The 18,649-nt window shown below is 43.5% G+C and overlaps 1 protein-coding gene across 10 annotated transcripts in view; it reads right to left on the bottom strand.

Annotated features, from left to right (window-relative positions):
* Window positions 1-2,260: 2,260 nt before the first annotated feature.
* ALPK1 (alpha kinase 1) overlaps window positions 2,261-18,649 on the bottom strand; it is a 375,069-nt gene continuing 358,680 nt past the window's right edge. For all 10 annotated transcript variants that reach the window (XM_063920137.1, XM_063920136.1, XM_063920129.1 and 7 more), the window contains 4 exons: window positions 16,263-16,416; window positions 15,305-15,467; window positions 6,666-6,852; window positions 2,261-3,217 (listed from right to left, as the gene is read on the bottom strand). In XM_063920137.1, the coding sequence (XP_063776207.1) occupies window positions 2,949-3,217; window positions 6,666-6,852; window positions 15,305-15,467; window positions 16,263-16,416 (773 nt within the window). In that variant the 3' untranslated portion in view covers window positions 2,261-2,948. The remainder of the gene's footprint in view (window positions 3,218-6,665; window positions 6,853-15,304; window positions 15,468-16,262; window positions 16,417-18,649) is intronic.

Genomic DNA, 18,649 nt, shown 5'->3' with positions numbered 1-18,649 from the left:
TCCAGGAAATGAAAAGACTGGGAAAGATAAATAAACTAACACTACTGATGGCACCCTCCCAGGCACACAGCAACATAAAGCAGAAACAAATAAATAAAGCCCATCTACTCTATGCCAAACTCCTTCGTAAATCTACTTTTGTAAATTAACATTGCAGTTGTACAGCAGCAAGATTATATCCACAATTCATTTGTGCATATCTAATTTTTTCTATTAAGTAAAGAACCTAACTGTGATGTTCTCAGGGGGGTATATTTACTAAGGTCCCGATTTTGACCGAGATGCCGTTTTTTCTTCAAAGTGTCATTTCGGTAATTTACTAAGCAAAAATCTCGGCAGTGATGAGGGCATTCGTAATATTTTGGAAGTCCTAGGAAAAAAATCACGAATCAATACACCATCGGTCAAATACGCCTGCAATTTGGTAGAAATCGGTAATTTACTAAAAAAACAAATCACAAACACTGCCGACAATAGCCAAACACTGCCGTGCTGAAATACAATTCGTGAAAAAGTGCTAAAAAAAAACAGACCTGCTTTTTTATCCCGTGTTTGGATAGGCATGCAGGGATCCATGAGATCCGTGCATGTTTATCAATGGGAAGGGGATGGGAGTGTTTATTTTTTGAAAAAAAATTGCGTGGGGTCCCCCCTCCTAAGCAAAACCAGCCTCGGGCTCTTTGAGCCGATCCTGGTTGCAAAAATATGGGGGGGAAAATGATAGAGGTTCCCCCATATTTAAACAACCAGCACCAGGCTCTGCGCCTGGTCCTGGTTCCAAAAATACGGGGGACAAAAAGCGTAGGGGTCCCCCGTATTTCTGAAACCAGCACCGGGCTCTACTAGCCAGATACATAATGCCACAGCCGGGGGACACTTTTATATAGCTCCCGGCGGCCCTGGCATTACATAACCAACTAGTCACCCCTGGCCGGGGTACCCTGGAGGAGTGGGGACCCCCTTCAATCAAGGGGTCCCCCCCTCCAGCCACCCAAGGACCAGGGGTGAAGCCCGAGGCTGTCCCCCCCATCCAAGGGCTGCGGATGGGAGGCTGATAGCCGTTGTGTAAAAAAATTTATATTGTTTTTAGTAGCAGTACTACAAGTCCCAGCAAGCCTCCCCGCAAGCTGGTACTTGGAGAACCACAAGTACCAGCATGCGGAGGAAAACCGGGCCCGCTGGTACCTGTAGTACTAATACTAAAAAAATACCCCAATATTCATTTTTTTCCAAACGGCTATCAGCCTCCCATCCGCAGCCCTTGGATGGGGGGGACAGCCTCGGGCTTCACCCCTGGTCCTTGGGTGGCTGGAGGGGGGGGACCCCTTGATTGAAGGGGTCCCCACTCCTCCAGGGTACCCCGGCCAGGGGTGACTAGTTGGTTATGTAATGCCAGGGCCGCCGGGACCTATATAAAAGTGTCCCCCGGCTGTGGCATTATGTATCTGGCTAGTGGAGCCCGGTGCTGGTTTCAGAAATACGGGGGACCCCTACGCTTTTTGTCCCCCGTATTTTTGGAACCAGGACCAGGCGCAGAGCCTGGTGCTGGTTGTTTAAATATGGGGGAACCTCTATCATTTTCCCCCCCATATTTTTGCAACCAGGATCGGCTCAAAGAGCCCGAGGCTGGTTTGGCTTAGGAGGGGGGACCCCACGCATTTTTTTTTTTAATTTAACACTGTTTTTTTTTTTTTAATAAAGGTGCACAATGAAGCCCAGCACGGATCTCTCAGATCCGGCCGAGATTCATTGTATTAAAGTCGGCAGTGTTTTACAAGTCACTCACGTAAAACACTGCCTAAAAAAACGAATGACATCGACATCGGTAAAACCGAAAATGCAGAATACGGCAGCTTAGTAAATTAGTCGTACTAAATTCAAAAAGTTGCATATTTACACTTTCGATGTCATTCGTGATTGAACTTTGACCTCAAACGGGAAAATACGATTTTTAGTAAATATACCCCAGAGTGTGGAGAGCTCACATTCCTTATAAGCTTCAGTTGCACTAGCAAATTCACCATGGGTTAAGTCTGTACAATGCACATGGGGGGAATCCAATTGCATGCAGGGTGACTGACTGTAAGCAATTTAATTGCCTTGTGACATCAACGCACTTTTTGCCATCCAGTAACTCATCTTCTGCAATGCATCCTCTTTTATATTGTGTCATGATATCAATCCAGATATCATGCAAATTTATCGTTAAGAGTGGATATCCCTCCGAATAACATGAATAAATGCCACAGGGATTGCATGTAGAGGATATTTTTATTGAAAATGTAAAACACTACTTATCCTTGGTTTTGAAATATACTCAGATACATTTGTGATTCACATTTTATTTAATATAATATTTTTATTATTTCTGTGTCACAAAACCAAAGTTCGGGATCTACTAACATACTACTTTATTAATCTCTCCAAAGATACACAATTAATTTGCATATTTCCTTACATCTATCTATGGCTATATTTGCAGAACATCTTATATTTAGAATCCAGGAATATTCTCCAAACTAGATTTATTTTGACCCACTTACTTTTTGAACATCTCACTTAGGAAAAAGTATCCCTGAAATAAATTGTTTATATTGACCCCATTATACCAAAATAAACTCTGAATGTTTATAGAAAAATAATGTAACATATATAGATTTTATACATTGTGGCACCACACCTTCCAGAGAATAAATACACCAGAAAGAATAAAAAACAAATGTAAATTAAGTCAGCAGTCACTGACTGACCTCCATGTCCATATTAATGCAAGGATATTAATATGCTTACACCCCTACCTCTGTAAGTATTCATTAAGATTATCGTTTTTACAGGGTTTCTTTTTTATTCCAAATAGAAAGTAAAAGGATTAGGGAAGAAACATAAAGAATATGCATATACACACGTGCTGAACGGGTCTACAATGGAGGTACTGTAGTCTTTCATTGTCATGTACCTTTGGAATTTTTAAAATGATGTCGACGGTCTTTACTTGTTCCTGCTTTACTAGACTTTTCTAATACTTTTATGTCAGGCCTGGTAAGAGACAGACTATGGCAAATTTCATTGCACTCTTTATGTTGAACATTGAAGAACATGTATATCCCGTCACTTCCAAAATTTAGACAGGTGGCTCCTGGTGTATCCTTAACTGAATGGATCTGTGGGTCAGTGAGGTAAATGAGTGCTTCTCCTTTGTCACTTCCTGTTACCCAACCTGAAAAAATACAGAATGTTGTATTATTTGGGGATATTGCAGTTAGACTGTTGCTTGGCACAGCACATTGACAGCTATCTACTTAAGTGCAAAACTGGGGGCCTGTAATTCAAATGCTGTTTTGTGAGAACATTGTTGGTCATGTCAGCAAGTGTGGAAAATATTATTTTGTGGGACTAGCTGTGATATTTATACCCTAACTGCTGTTTCTGCTTGATTTTAAGTATCATGGCTATGTAACAATAGCCTAATAAATGACATATTACAGAAATATCCTGCAAAAGGCTAATTAGCACCTCAGACAGCAGTCCCAATTAGTCTCAAATAGGGATTGGGGGTTGGGCAATATGTACCAAGCTCCAGAAAGCTTACCTTAGGTTAATGCCATCTTCACATTGCGTTAAATACTTTGTACCTATGAAGGCATTCATGCAGAAGGATCTTGCAATCCCGTTCCTGCAACCTCTGCTGTTCTCCAAAATTTATGGGAAAATTATGCAGCACACATTCTATTTTCATGCCTGATCCCCTTATATCTTTCCAGCAGCCAGGAAAGGACATTTTTTCATAACATACTGAGTTTTGTTTCCCTCACTGAGTAGAACATTAATTGTCTTTAAGAACTTTTTCCTTTAGCTCAGTCTCAAAAGATATTTGATTCCACCTATCAAGCCTAATTATTATAAACCAGTGATGACCTGAATTGTCTCTGGCTGCCATAGGTAAGAGGAGCTTTACCACTTCCACAGTCAATCTTTAGTTCCTGAGTGCATGCATGTGCCAGGGAAAGCCTGGACTTGTACTGTTTGTTACACATTTATGTAAAAGAAAAAAAAAAAAAGGAAATAAACCTAAAAATAAATATATAATTATTTTTTTACTATAACAAAAAAAGCCGAAACAAAACAAGGGGAAATGCTTTATTGAATAATACTTTGTCTTATTTTCTAATACTAAACCACAGCTATTGCCAATCTGAGAGGTCGATATCTTCAGGACAGTGGCAGTATCCATGATTAATGGGTTTCCCAATGCATGAGCATGGCTTTCACCAGTAGGGCATCCTTTTTTAACTAGGTAAAAGGGGGATTTTTCCATATAAAAAGTGGGTTATTTTAAATTAGGAACCTAAATATCTAAAATTGTAAGTGAAAATTGTATGCAACTACACCAGCAACCTAGGATATGTGCAATCCCAAAAGTATATGGTAACACCTGCCTAATTATAAATGTAAGAAATATTAATAAAAAGAAGAAATTACTCTGTTGCGCATGCAGTGGGTTTGTGATTATTCACACCCCCCCCCCCCCCAACGGGCTAAGTTTATTCTATTTGAGATGGAGACAGCTCGATCTCCGTCTTTAAAGTCAGGGACAAAACTAGGATCTTCGGCACCCAGGACAAGGCAGTAAGTGCGCCCCTGATCTCCCGCATGTGACTATATATATATATATATATATATATATATATATATATAAAACCACCATAAGGGCAAAGGGCTGGTTGCTGCTATACAGCTTCTTATGAGGGGGGAGATAGCTAGGCATTTATTTGGGCTACAGATGAAGAATAAAAAAAACATACATTGATACATATGCAAAATCACACACCTCTACACATACATACTGTCCCACACCAAAACACATATGCACACACATACATTCACTCACATACCTGTATACATACATATAGAGAGTCACATATGTATACATACAGTGACACACAAGCACACATATATGTAGGCACGCACCTATTCATGTACAGTCACACACATGCACACATTCATACAGACACACATATATAGTAGTCACACACACATGCAGTGCACCTTCCCTTTGTCACACTCACTATTTAGGGTCTTCTGCTGCTGCATAGTGAGCTCTCTGTCTCCCATGCTGCTGGCTGGACTGGCACTGTGTACAGTGCCGTGTAGCCCCGCCCCCTTACGGCTAACTTCTTTTCCAGCTCAGCACTGCTGCGATAATTAAAGGCAGCAGGGGGGAGGCTGGGGAGTCAGCCTGATCCCTGTGCCCCCTCTTTATCCGGCTCTGCCGGGGCGGGCACAACACACGACTGCATAGAAGAAATTGAAAGTAAACTACAGCTCCCGCTGCAAGGACTGCTGGGAGCTGTAGTTTATTTTCAGTTTCATCACAGCAATGCTTTGTGCCCGGCTCATTAGGCAGCCGCAGCAGCTAGTAGAGTCTGGAGCACAAGCTCCAGACTCTATGTGCTCCAGACTCTACTAGCTGCTGCGGCTGCCTAACGAGCTCTAAGAGACCGATGCGCATAGGGAGGGGGGTGTTAGGGGGATAAAACTGATTGTGACGGCGCCCAGGTCACATGCCCCCTAGCTCCCCCTAGTTGCAGCCATGCTAAAGTGACGGCTGCAGCAGCTCTGCAGACAGAGAGCTCTATTCATCAGAGCTTTCTGTACTTTGCCACGCAGGCAAGGAGACGGCCGAAGCGGAGCTGCTCTTCCTCCGCAGAAGCAGCTGGCACTCGGCTGGGGGTAGGGGAAGGTTGCAGTCACACTATGTGCTACATATGTCTATATATGTGTGTAGCACATATCTGGAAACCCCGCCCACTAAATCCTGTGTTTGCCCCTGTTACTCTGTTAAATATGAATTTTAAATGTGATAAATACAAACAGAAAATACAAATACATTTCACAACTTATCCCCACGCAAAATAAGACTCACCTCTAGTCTCCAAATCTTCAAATGTTCCTTGAAAACTCACCTCTTTAGTCAAGCTTATCAAATTCCGGACCCACCCACATAGCCTTCAATGCCTCCCTATCTAATTACATTGTCTCTGTACAGTCCACATAACCTCACATATTTAATCTTTCTTCACTTTCACACCCTCCTGACCCTTGGCCAACATTGCTAGGTAACCTATCATACAGCCTATTAAGAACCTTTGCAATCTGGTGGAGCATTATACAATATGTAGCACTTATCCTTGTGTATCAATGCCTATTTCCCTATAGATTGTAAGCTTAAGAGCAGGGCCTTCCTACCTCTATTAAACAAAAAGAAAATGGGGTTGTACTGCTAGGTGCACTAAACAAGAATAAAATTTTACTTTTATTAATACATTGTATTAATAAAAGTTAAATTTTATTCTAGTTTAGTGCACCTAGCAGTACAACCCCATTTTCTTTTTGTTTAATAGGTGTTACACATGGTTGTCTTAGGTAGCACCCCCGACATGAGATTATAGGATTTTTCCAGATATTATAATCAGGGTTTTGTTTAGATATTCCATATGGCATTTGGAGAGTGCAGATTTTTCTCTGTTTCTTGTTGTCGGCCTTCCTACCTCTATGCCTGTCTGTTTTTACCCAGTTTTGCTCTGTTACTGTTGTTCCAATTGTAAAGCGCAATGGAAAATGCTGCGCTATATATGAAACTGCTAATAAATAAAAAATAAACTTACCTTGTAAATCCACCACTATATCAGAGAAATTAGAAAACTCATAGGCAAAATGTCCAAAAGCCAAACCGTACTTTGTAGCTTCATATTGCATTCTCACAGTCTTGGTGTTATTGGTAAGTTTTACAAATTCTCCAAGAATATAAGGCTCCACACTCACACATCCCTTAATGCTGCCGCCTTCTGTAATCTGAAGCAGTACAATTAGTGACAATAAAAACAAATGGCCATACCAAAAATACAAGACCTCATCCAAAACATAATAATATTTCACATCTGTGACATACATGAGGTCTAAACGTTTATTATTTACCCATAATGCCAGCACGTTCAGCTACATGTCACTATTTATTTACATGGTTGAATTGCTGTAAAAATATTGAAAATCTATTTATTGAAGGCACCATGAGCGTGTTGCAGATACACATTTCCAATAAACACAGAGGCTGTTCCATACCTTATATATTCCTAATATAACCAAAGACTGACGGTAGAAGAATATGCAAAAGAAACTAACTTTTTTCACAAGCTCTAAAGGGGAGGGATGAGATTGAAATAGGATTGCAGGGAGCTAGTGAAAGGTATAGGGATAGGGATGGACCATATGGGTGGTTTCAGAGAGACAAGGAGGGTCATTCCGACCTGATCGCACGCTGTAGTTATTCGCAGCGCAGTAATCAAGTCGCTACTGCGCATGCGTATGCACCGCAATGCGCAGGCCCATCGTACGGGTACAAAGCGGATTGTTGCTGAGCAATGGATTTAACGAAGAATCCATTCGCACAGCCGATCGCAAGAAGATTGACAGGAAGAAGGTGTTTGTGGGTGGCAACTGACCGTTTTCAGGGAGTGGTTGGAAAAATGCAGGCGTGTCCAAGCATTTGCAGGGCGGTTGTCCGACGCTAATTCCGGCCCCGGACAAACTGAAGTGATCGCAGCGGCTGAGTAAGTTCAAACCTACTCAGAAACTGCACAAACTGTTTTTGTACTGCTCGGCTGCACAGGTGTTCGCACACTTGCAAAGAGAAAATACACTCCCCCAAAACTCTCCCTGTGGGCGGCGACTATGCGTTCGCACGGCTGCTAATAACAGCTAGCGAGCGATCAACTCGGAATGACCCCCAAGGTCCAAGTACTGGTGAATGTGGTGAAGGAGATTGACAGAGATTATAAATAATGCCAGGGCTGGCTATAAGGATTCCCACAAAGCCCAAAGATTCTTAAAGGTTAACAAAGAAGTTACCAAGGATGCTAGTTATATACTCCACTAGGTATGTTTGCCAAAATAATATAACGCGCATTGTTAAAGTAGGAGGGTGAAAGTGTACAAAGATGCAACGACATGACTGTACTAAAAATATATCTAATCAGTTAACACGTTATTTGGTGACATCTGGAATGAGCAGTATTTTCAGAATATTGGTGATGGTAGGGATCAGGTTTATAATATCTGTTGAAGTTTGGTGCAGAAAACCTCATTGCCCACAATATTTCCAGTACATGTCAGGTGCATATACTCCCCTTCCTCACTAAAGACTGATTCCCATATCACTTCTAGTACCTTCTAATCATTTTAAAAAGACAGTAGCACATTGCAGACTATCAATATTAGAACCTTTGAGGAGTGGTTGTGGTAGACTTTCAAACTGGAAACTGAAAAGGGGCTTTGTGGAGGGGCAATTTTAAATGATGAAATAAAAGTATTTAAGCTTCATGTATTAGTGTAATTGTCCCTAAAGAAAATAAGAATTTACTTACCGATAATTCTATTTCTCGGAGTCCGTAGTGGATGCTGGGGTTCCTGAAAGGACCATGGGGAATAGCGGCTCCGCAGGAGACAGGGCACAAAAAGTAAAGCTTTAGGATCAGGTGGTGTGCACTGGCTCCTCCCCCTATGACCCTCCTCCAAGCCTCAGTTAGGATACTGTGCCCGGACGAGCGTACACAATAAGGAAGGATTTATGAATCCCGGGTAAGACTCATACCAGCCACACCAATCACACTGTACAACCTGTGATCTGAACCCAGTTAACAGTATGATAACAGCGGAGCCTCTGAAAAGATGGCTCACAACAAATAATAACCCGATTTTTGTAACTATGTACAAGTAATGCAGATAATCCGCACTTGGGATGGGCGCCCAGCATCCACTACGGACTCCGAGAAATAGAATTATCGGTAAGTAAATTCTTATTTTCTCTATCGTCCTAGTGGATGCTGGGGTTCCTGAAAGGACCATGGGGATTATACCAAAGCTCCCAAACGGGCGGGAGAGTGCGGATGACTCTGCAGCACCGAATGAGAGAACTCCAGGTCCTCCTTAGCCAGGGTATCAAATTTGTAGGATTTTACAAACGTGTTTGCCCCTGACTAAATAGCCGCTCGGCAAAGTTGTAAAGCCGAGACCCCTCGGGCAGCCGCCCAAGATGAGCCCACCTTCCTTGTGGAATGGGCATTTACATATTTTGGCTGTGGCAGGCCTGCCACAGAATGTGCAAGCTGAATTGTATTACACATCCAACTAGCAAAAGTCTGCTTAGAAGCAAGAGCACCCAGTTTGTTGGGTGCATACAGGATAACAGCAAGTCAGTTTTCCTGACTCCAGCCGTCCTGGAACCTATATTTTCAGGGCCCTGACCACATCTAGCAACTTGGAGTCCTCCAAGTCCCTAGTAGGCGCAAGACACCACAATAAGCTGGTTCAGGTGAAACACTGACACCACCTTAGGGAGAGAACTGGGGACGAGTCCGCAGCTCTGCCCTGTCCGAATGGACAAACAGATATGGGCTTTTTTGAGAAAAAAACCACCAATTTGACACTCGCCTGGTCCAGGCCAGGTCCAAGAGCATGTTCACTTTTCATGTGAGATGCTTCAAATCCACAGATTTGACTGGTTTTAAACCAATGTGTTTTGAGGAATCCCAGAACTACGTTGAGATCCCACAGTGCCACTGGAGGCACAAAAGGGGGTTGTATATGCAATACTCCCTTGACAAACTTCTGGACTTCAGGAACTGAAGCCAATTCTTTCTGGAAGAAAAATCGACAGGGCCGAAATTTGAACCTTAATGGACCCCAATTTGAGGCCCATAGACACTCCTGTTTGCAGGAAATGCAGGAATCGACCGAGTTGAAATTTCTTCGTGGGGCCTTCCTGGCCTCACACCACGCAACATATTTTCGCCACATGTGGTGATAATGTTGTGCGGTCACCTCCTTTCTGGCTTTGACCAGGGTAGGAATGACCTCTTCCTGAATGCCTTTTCCCTTAGGATCCGGCGTTCCACCGCCATGCCGTCAAACGCAGCCGCGGTAAGTCTTGGAACAGACATGGTACTTGCTGAAACAAGTCCCTTCTTAGCGGCAGAGGCCATAAGTCCTCTGTGAGCATCTCTTGAAGTTCCGGGTACCAAGTCCTTCTTGGCCAATCCGGAGCCATGAGTATAGTTCTTACTCCTCTACGTCTTATAATTCTCAGTACCTTAGGTATGAAAAGCAGAGGATGGAACACATACACCGACTGGTACACCCACGGTGTTACCAGAACGTCCACAGCTATTGCCTGAGGGTCTCTTAACCTGGCGCAATACCTGTCCCGTTTTTTGTTCAGACGGGACGCCATCATGTCCACCTTTGGTAATTCCCAACGGTTTACAATCATGTGGAAAACTTCCCCATGAAGTTCCCACTCTGCCGGGTGGAGGTCGTGCCTACTGAGGAAGTCTGCTTCCCAGTTTCCATTCCCGGAATGAAACACTGCTGACAGTGCTATCACATGATTTTCCGCCCAGCGAAAAGTCCTTGCAGTTTTTGCCACTGCCCTCCTGCTTCTTGTGCCGCCCTGTCTATTTACGTGGGCGACTGCCGTGATGTTTTATCCCACTGGATCAATACCGGCTGACCTTGAAGCAGAGGTCTTGCTAAGCTTAGAGCATTGTAAATTGCCCTTAGCTCCAGTATATTTATGTGGAGAAAAATCTCCAGACTTGATCACACTCCCTGGAAATTTTTTCCTTGTGTGACTGCTCCCCAGCCTCTCGGGCTGGCCTCCGTGGTCACCAACATCCAAAACTGAATGCCGAATCTGCGGCCCTCTAGAAGATGAGCACTCTGTAACCACCACAGGAGAGACACCCTTGTCCTTGGATATAGGGTTATCCGCTGATGCATCTGAAGATGCGATCCGGACCATTTGTCCAGCAGATCCCACTGAAAAGTTCTTGCATGAAATCTGCCGACTGGAATTGCTTCGAAGGAAGTCACCATTTTTTTACCATGGCCCTTGTGCAATGATGCACTGATTTTAGGAGGTTCCTGACTAGCTCGGATAACTCCCTGGCTTTCTCTTCCGGGAGAAACACCTTTTTCTGGACTGTGTCCAGAATCATCCCTAAGCACAGGAGACTTGTTGTCGGGATCAGCTGCGATTTTGGAATATTTAGAATCCACCCCTGCTGTTGTAACAGTATCCGAGATAGTGCTACTCCGACCTCCAACTGTTCCCTGGACTTTGCCCTTATCAGGAGATCGTCCAAGTAAGGGATAATTAAGACGCCTTTTCTTCGAAGAAGAACCATCATTTCGGCCATTACCTTGGTAAAGACCCGGGGTGCCGTGGACAATCCAAACGGCAGCGTCTGAAACGGATAGTGACAGTTCTGTACCACGAACCTGAGGTACCCTTAGTGATAAGGGCAAATTTGGGACATGGAGGTAAGCATCCCTGATGTCTCGGGACACCATATAGTCCCCTTCTTCCCGGTTCGTTATCACTGCTCTGAGTGACTCCATCTTGATTTGAACCTTTGTAAGTGTTCAAATTTTTTTAGATTTAGAATAGGTCTCACCTAGCCTTCTGGCTTCAGTACCACAATATAGTGTGGAATAATACCCCTTTTCTTGTTGTAGGAGGGGTAATTTAATTATCACCTGCTGGGAATACAGCTCGTGAATTGTTTCCCATACTGCCTCCTTGTCGGAGGGAGACCTTGGTAAAGCAGACTTCAGGAGCCTGCGCAGGGGAAACGTCTCGACATTCCAATCTGTACCCCTGGGATACTACTTGTAGGATCCAGGGGTCTTGTACGGTCTCAGCGTCATGCTGAGAGCTTGTCAGAAGCGGTGGAACGCTTCTGTTCCTGGGAATGGGCTGCCTGCTGCAGTCTTCTTCCCTTTCCTCTATCCCTGGGCAGATATGACTCTTATAGGGACGAAAGGACTGAAGCTGAAAAGACGGTGTCTTTTTCTGCAGAGATGTGACTTAGGGTAAAAACGGTGGATTTTCCAGCAGTTGCCGTGGCCACCAGGTCCGATGGACCGACCCCAAATAACTCCTCTTCCTTTATACGGCAATACACCTTTGTGCCGTTTGGAATCTGCATCACCTGACCACTGTCGTGTCCATAAACATCTTCTGGCAGATATGGACATCGCACTTACTCTTGATGCCAGAGTGCAAATATCCCTCTGTGCATCTCGCATATATAGAAATGCATCCTTAAATGCTCTATAGTCAATAAAATACTGTCCCTGTCAAGGGTATCAATATTTTTAGTCAGGGAATCCGACCAAGCCACCCCAGCTCTGCACATCCAGGCTGAGGCGATCGCTGGTCGCAGTATAACACCAGTATGTGTGTATATACTTTTTATGATATTTTCCAGCCTCCTGTCAGCTGGCTCCTTGAGGACGGCCCTATCTATAGACGGTACCGCCACTTGTTCTGATAAGCGTGTGAGCGCCTTATCCACCCTAAGGGGTGTTTCCCAACGCGCCCTAACTTCTGGCGGGAAAGGGTATACCGCCCATATTTTCTATCGGGGGGAACCCACGCATCATCACACACTTCATTTAATTTATCTGATTCAGGAAAAACTACGGTAGTTTTTTCACATCCCACATAATACCCTCTTTTGTGGTACTTGTAGTATCAGAAATATGTAACACCTCCTTCATTGCCCTTAACGTGTGGCCCTAATAAGGAATACGTTTGTTTATTCACCGTCGATACTGGATTCAGTGTCCCTGTCTGTGTCTGTGTCGACCGACTAAAGTAAACGGGCGTTTTAAAACCCCTGACGGTGTTTTTGAGACGTCTGGACCGGTACTAATTGTTTGTCGGCCGTCTCATGTCGTCAACCGACCTTGGCGCGTGTTGACATTATCACGTAATTCCCTAAATAAGCCATCCATTCCGGTGTCGACTCCCTAGAGAGTGACATCACCATTACAGGCAATTGCTCCGCCTCCTCACCAACATCGTCCTCATACATGTCGACACACACGTACCGACACACAGCACACACACAGGGAATGCTCTGATAGAGGACAGGACCTACTAGCCCTTTGGAGAGACAGAGGGAGAGTTTGCCAGCACACACCAAAAACGCTATAATTATATAGGGACAACCTTATATAAGTGTTTTCCCTTATAGCATCTTTTTTATATATTTCTAACGCCAAATTAGTGCCCCCCCTCTCTGTTTTAACCCTGTTTCTGTAGTGCAGTGCAGGGGAGAGCCTGGGAGCCTTCCCTCCAGCCTTTCTGTGAGGGAAAATGGCGCTGTGTGCTGAGGAGATAGGCCCCGCCCCTTTTTCGGCGGCCTCGTCTCCCGCTCTTAACGGATTCTGGCAGGGGTTAAATATCTCCATATAGCCCCCGGAGGCTATATGTGAGGTATTTTTAGCCAAAAATAGGTTTTCATTGCCTCCCAGGGCGCCCCCCTCCCAGCGCCCTGCACCCTCAGTGACTGCCGTGTGAAGTGTGCTGAGAGGAAATGGCGCACAGCTGCAGTGCTGTGCGCTACCTTAAGAAGACTGAGGAGTCTTCATGCCGCCGATTCTGGACCTTCTTCTTGTTTCAGCATCTGCAAGGGGGCCGGCGGCGAGGCTCCAGTGACCATCCAGGCTGTACCTGTGATCGTCCCTCTGGAGCTAATGTCCAGTAGCCAAAGAAGCCAATCCATCCTGCACGCAGGTGAGTTCACTTCTTCTCCCCTAAGTCCCTCGTTGCAGTGATCCTGTTGCCAGCAGGACTCACTGTAAAATAAAAAACCTAAGCTAAACTTTTCTAAGCAGCTCTTTAGGAGAGCCACCTAGATTGCACCCTTCTCGGCCGGGCACAAAAATCTAACTGAGGCTTGGAGGAGGGTCATAGGGGGAGGAGCCAGTGCACACCACCTGATCCTAAAGCTTTACTTTTTGTGCCCTGTCTCCTGCGGAGCCGCTATTCCCCATGGTCCTTTCAGGAACCCCAGCATCCACTAGGACGATAGAGAAATCGGTATTATTCCTGGAGGTCAGAAAACTGCGAAGTACACTTTACTTTGGGAATTGATTTAGAAATAATATACATATTTCAGACCATTGGAGAGCCACACACGTTGAGTGACACTGTGGTAAGGAGAAATTACAACACAATGGAAAGGAAGATGGGTCTAGGTTCCTAGTCTTACAACAACAGGAGCACATACTGTAACTAAGGATCACAGCATAATTCTGATAACATGCTGTGAAAAGTCACAAGACAGGGGACAGCCAGAATATGGTATTAATAGGAGTCATTTCTTGAGCTGCAGACATAAATACATTATTGTTTATTGTTATATTGGGGTCAGCACAAGAACTGCTGGGAGCTTTATAGATTGAATTTCCATGGCTGAGCATCCACAAACAAGCCTGAGATCACCATGTGCAATGCCAGGTGGAGTGGTGTAAAACACACTGCCAATGGATTTAGGAGTAGAGGAAATTAATTATCTGGAGTGACAAATCAAGCGTCAATAACTAGCAGCCAGGTGGACAAATCTTAGTGCAGATGCCAGGAGAATTATTCCTGTACAAATACATATTGCCATCTTTAAAGATTGGTGCAGGAGGAATAATGGACTGGGGCTGTTTTCAATGTTTGTCCTGGGCTTTCTAGCTCCACTGAAGGGAATTGTTAATTGTTACATTCTAGAGAACTGAATGCTTCCAACTTTGTATCAACAGTTTGGAGATGGCCCTTTACTGTTTCAGCATGATCTTGCCCCTTTGCACAGTGCAAGGTCCATCAAAAACTGATTTTGTGTAGAAGTAGTTGACTGGCTTGCACAGGACCATGATCCCAACCCCATCAACAACCTTTGGGATGAAATTGATTTCCAACTGTCAGCCAGGCCTCACTGCCCCACACCAGTGCCTGGTCCTCACAAATGCTCTAGTTGCAGCAACTATGGAAATCTAATGTAAAACCTTCCCAGATGAGTGGAAAGCAGGACCAGCTCTAACTTATTGGTTCCTTGGTCTGGGTATAAGATGTTCACACCCAGTTGTGCTTGCTGATGTTCGGCTGTCCATGCAGTGTACTTCCTGTCCATAACCTGACAGCACAGCTAGACTGCAGGAACATAGTAGAGCACTTCCCCTTTCACTTATCCACTGTGACTGGATAATACTGTCACCATGTTCTACAAACACTGAGAATCTAAATACAACCTAGTTTAATATCAGAAATGCCACAAACGCTAGTAAACTGTTGTACTTATGGTTTATTTGCTATTATATTCTCTCCTTTTTGTCTAGTTTCATGCACTTTATTATACTGTAGAGATTTCTAGAAATGGTGACTTATAACCCTAGCTTACTGTGAAGCTCTTACCAAAAGAACAGCAGAGGGAATATAAAATATCTGAGTGGGAATGTTCATCTCATAGAGTCTTTTGTTGAATTCTGTCACATAATACTGAGCAGTCATCTGACGCTCAACATCGACGAAATGATACAGCAGCTCCTTGTGCTTTTTGTATGCTTTCCCAACATACCTTCAACAAGAAAAATAGAGGTCAGACAAACCGATAAATACATTCTGGTTTCAAGTGTCTCAAGTGATTCACTATTACATTCCCCATAATTAATATAAATTTGTCAGAAAACAACATCATAACACTGTGTGTTACTACTGATCCCATGGTTACAGCGGCTGATATGATTTTGTGGGATACAGGTCTATGTATTTTCATAAAGTGCATCATATATTATTAAGGTAATAAAGCCTTACCTGGGGGTAAATGTAATAGGGTTCTGAGTTGCTGGAGGTCCGGGATTTCATCTGAGAAAGGACAAATTAAGTGGCAGTCATTTACATGGCACAACTAACCTGGTTTTGCCTTGTAAATGAGGGTTCGGTATGATATCCCGCCAAACGGGATGCCGAATGTGTTTATACCGGTATTGGCATCCCAAGTGGTGAAATGCTGGCAGGGGGGGTGATCGCAACTAAGCCGCTTGCTGGCTCGCTGCACTTGCCACGCTGCGGGCTTCGCTCGTCACATGTTCTATTCTCCCTCTATGGGTGTCATGGACACCCATAGAGGGGGAATCACCTACCTAGCCAGAATACCGGCGGCAGTATGGTGCCCCTGTCGGGATCCCGGCATCTGTATTGTAATCACCGGGATCCCGACGATCGCTATGCTAACCGCATACCGTAAATGATCGCCGCTTTAAAAATATGGGCATTCTCGCCCCAAGTCGCACACCTCCAGTAACTCAGACTCTATTACATTTACCCCATGCTATTCAAATGTTGTATTATCAAATGAGAAGGAAAAAAATACCTTCCCAAAGTCTCATCTTGGTGTAGAAAGTAGATCCAGAAAGCTTTTCTTTGCTTTCCCTCATTTTTAACATCCACATCATCCCCAAAGTGCACGACTGTTTCCTGGGCAGTCCACAGCTCAGATTTTTTGGAAAATTTCAGAAGCAGAGCATCTGCATACAATATAGGGATATAACTCAGATACAGTACCAAAAGAAAAAGTTGAAGCCACCCTTGTTAAATGTGAACAGATCAGACAGGGTGATATAAGAAGTGTCAACAATAATAAATGTGAAAAGTTGGGTGGTAGTGTATATATTATTATTATTATTTTTTTATTATTTAGATCATTCCTAGGATTGCCAAAATATCCCTTGAATCCGGGACACCTACAATTTACACAGGTTCTGTGGCTGCCTAAATTCAAACCTGCATTTCACCAGCCAGAGAACCTGTGTAAATCATAGGTGTCCCGGATTCAAGGGATATTATGGCAAACCTAATCATGCCACAAAGTGGCAGCAGTACTGAGTAAACACAGAAACATTTCCCAGAACATAATCTCATAACGTATTATTGTGGTTTTGTTGGCAGAACAGAATCATCTGCTAGGCAACCTAAGTTCCTCTCTGAGGCCTCAAGAGAGGACTAGTTCACCAATCAGGTGGTCTGCATTATGCTGAAGGTTGACCCTATACAAAAGGAGGTAGGCTGGCTCTACACCCTATTCATTTATGTGAAATTATGATACAGATAATATTATCTACCCTTGTGATACGCTAATAAAGATGTTGGCCCCCAAAATCTTGAATTCAGGAGCTATGTTTACTGTGTCTCACTAGTAACAATAGAAGCAGAAGACTTTCTACAAGTAGTGTTTGCCAACATGCAGCATTTCTGAATCCGTAACCTTAGTTCTATGCATGGCTACTAGGGCAGTGATCCTGGCTGGACTACTGCAGATAATCATTAATGTATTACTACCCAGGGGTTTTCAGTGTGAAATTTGTCTTTTCAGTATTTCTCCAGACAATACTGAAAGCAGCTGTTACTTATTAAAATGTATGTAGAAGATAAATGGGGTTGTTTTTACCAAATTTGATACAGTTCTAAGAACAGGATCTTGTTGTTATCTACAATTCATCAAATTCCAAAATAACTTTTGCCGCAGGAAATCAGCAAAATAACTTATTCTGTAAAAAAATAGACACCGATATTTAACTATTTCCTGCAGTAACTTATTGTGGGCAGTTTTTAGCAAAGCTATTCAATAATAGCAAATGCAATGACTCCTGTTTAGTGTATAAAGGGATTGAAGCACACAGTTCTGAAAAGTGGGTGCTTACACACCCATAAAAGTGATATTTGGCAGAAACTAATACAGGTTGAGTATCCCATATCCAAATATTCCGAAATACGGAATATTCCGAAATACGGACTTTTTTGAGTGAGAGTGAGATAGTGAAATCTTTGTTTTCTGTGGCTCAATGTACACAAACTTTGTTTAATACACAAAGTTATTAATAATATTGTATTAAATGACCTTCAGGCTGTGTATATAAGGTGTATATGAAACATAAATGAAATGTGTAAATGTACACACACTTTGTTTAATGCACAAAGTTATAAAAAATATTGGCTAAAATGACCTTCAGGCTGTGTGTATAAGGGCCCTCATTCCGAGTTGTTCGCTCGGTAAAAATCTTCGCATCGCAGCGATTTTCCGCTTAATGCGCATGCGCAATGTCCGCACTGCGACTGCGCCAAGTAAATTTGCTATGCACTTAGTAATTTTACTCACAGCTTTTTCATCGGTCTGGCGATCGTAATGTGATTGACAGGAAATGGGTGTTACTGGGCGGAAACTGGCCGTTTTATGGGCGTGTGGGAAAAAACGCTACCGTTTCCGGAAAAAACGCAGGAGTGGCCGGAGAAACGGAGGAGTGTCTGGGCGAACGCTGGGAGTGTTTGTGACGTCAAACCAGGAACGACAAGCACTGAACTGATCGCAGATGCCGAGTAAGTCTGAAGCTACTCAGAAACTGCTTCGAGGTGTGTAATCGCAATATTGCGAATACTTCGTTCGCAATTTTAAGATGCTAAGATTCACTCCCAGTAGGCGGCGGCTTAGCGTGAGCAACTCTGCTAAAATCGCCTTGCGAGCGAACAACTCGGAATGACCTCCAAGGTGTATATGTAACATAAATGCATTCTGTGCTTAGATTTAGGTCCCATCGCCATGATATCTCATTATGGTATGCAATTATTCCAAAATACGGAAAAATCCGATATCCAAAATACCTCCGGTCCCAAGCATTTTGGATAAGGGATACTCAACCTGTACATCACAATATTGTCAAAATAACAGTTGTAAGGCTTACTTTGCTGCTAAACATACAGTATTTG

This window comes from Pseudophryne corroboree, chromosome 1, assembly GCF_028390025.1.
Source record: "Pseudophryne corroboree isolate aPseCor3 chromosome 1, aPseCor3.hap2, whole genome shotgun sequence".
NCBI lineage: Eukaryota > Metazoa > Chordata > Amphibia > Anura > Myobatrachidae > Pseudophryne > Pseudophryne corroboree.
This window is presented reverse-complemented; position numbering and strand designations above follow the sequence as displayed.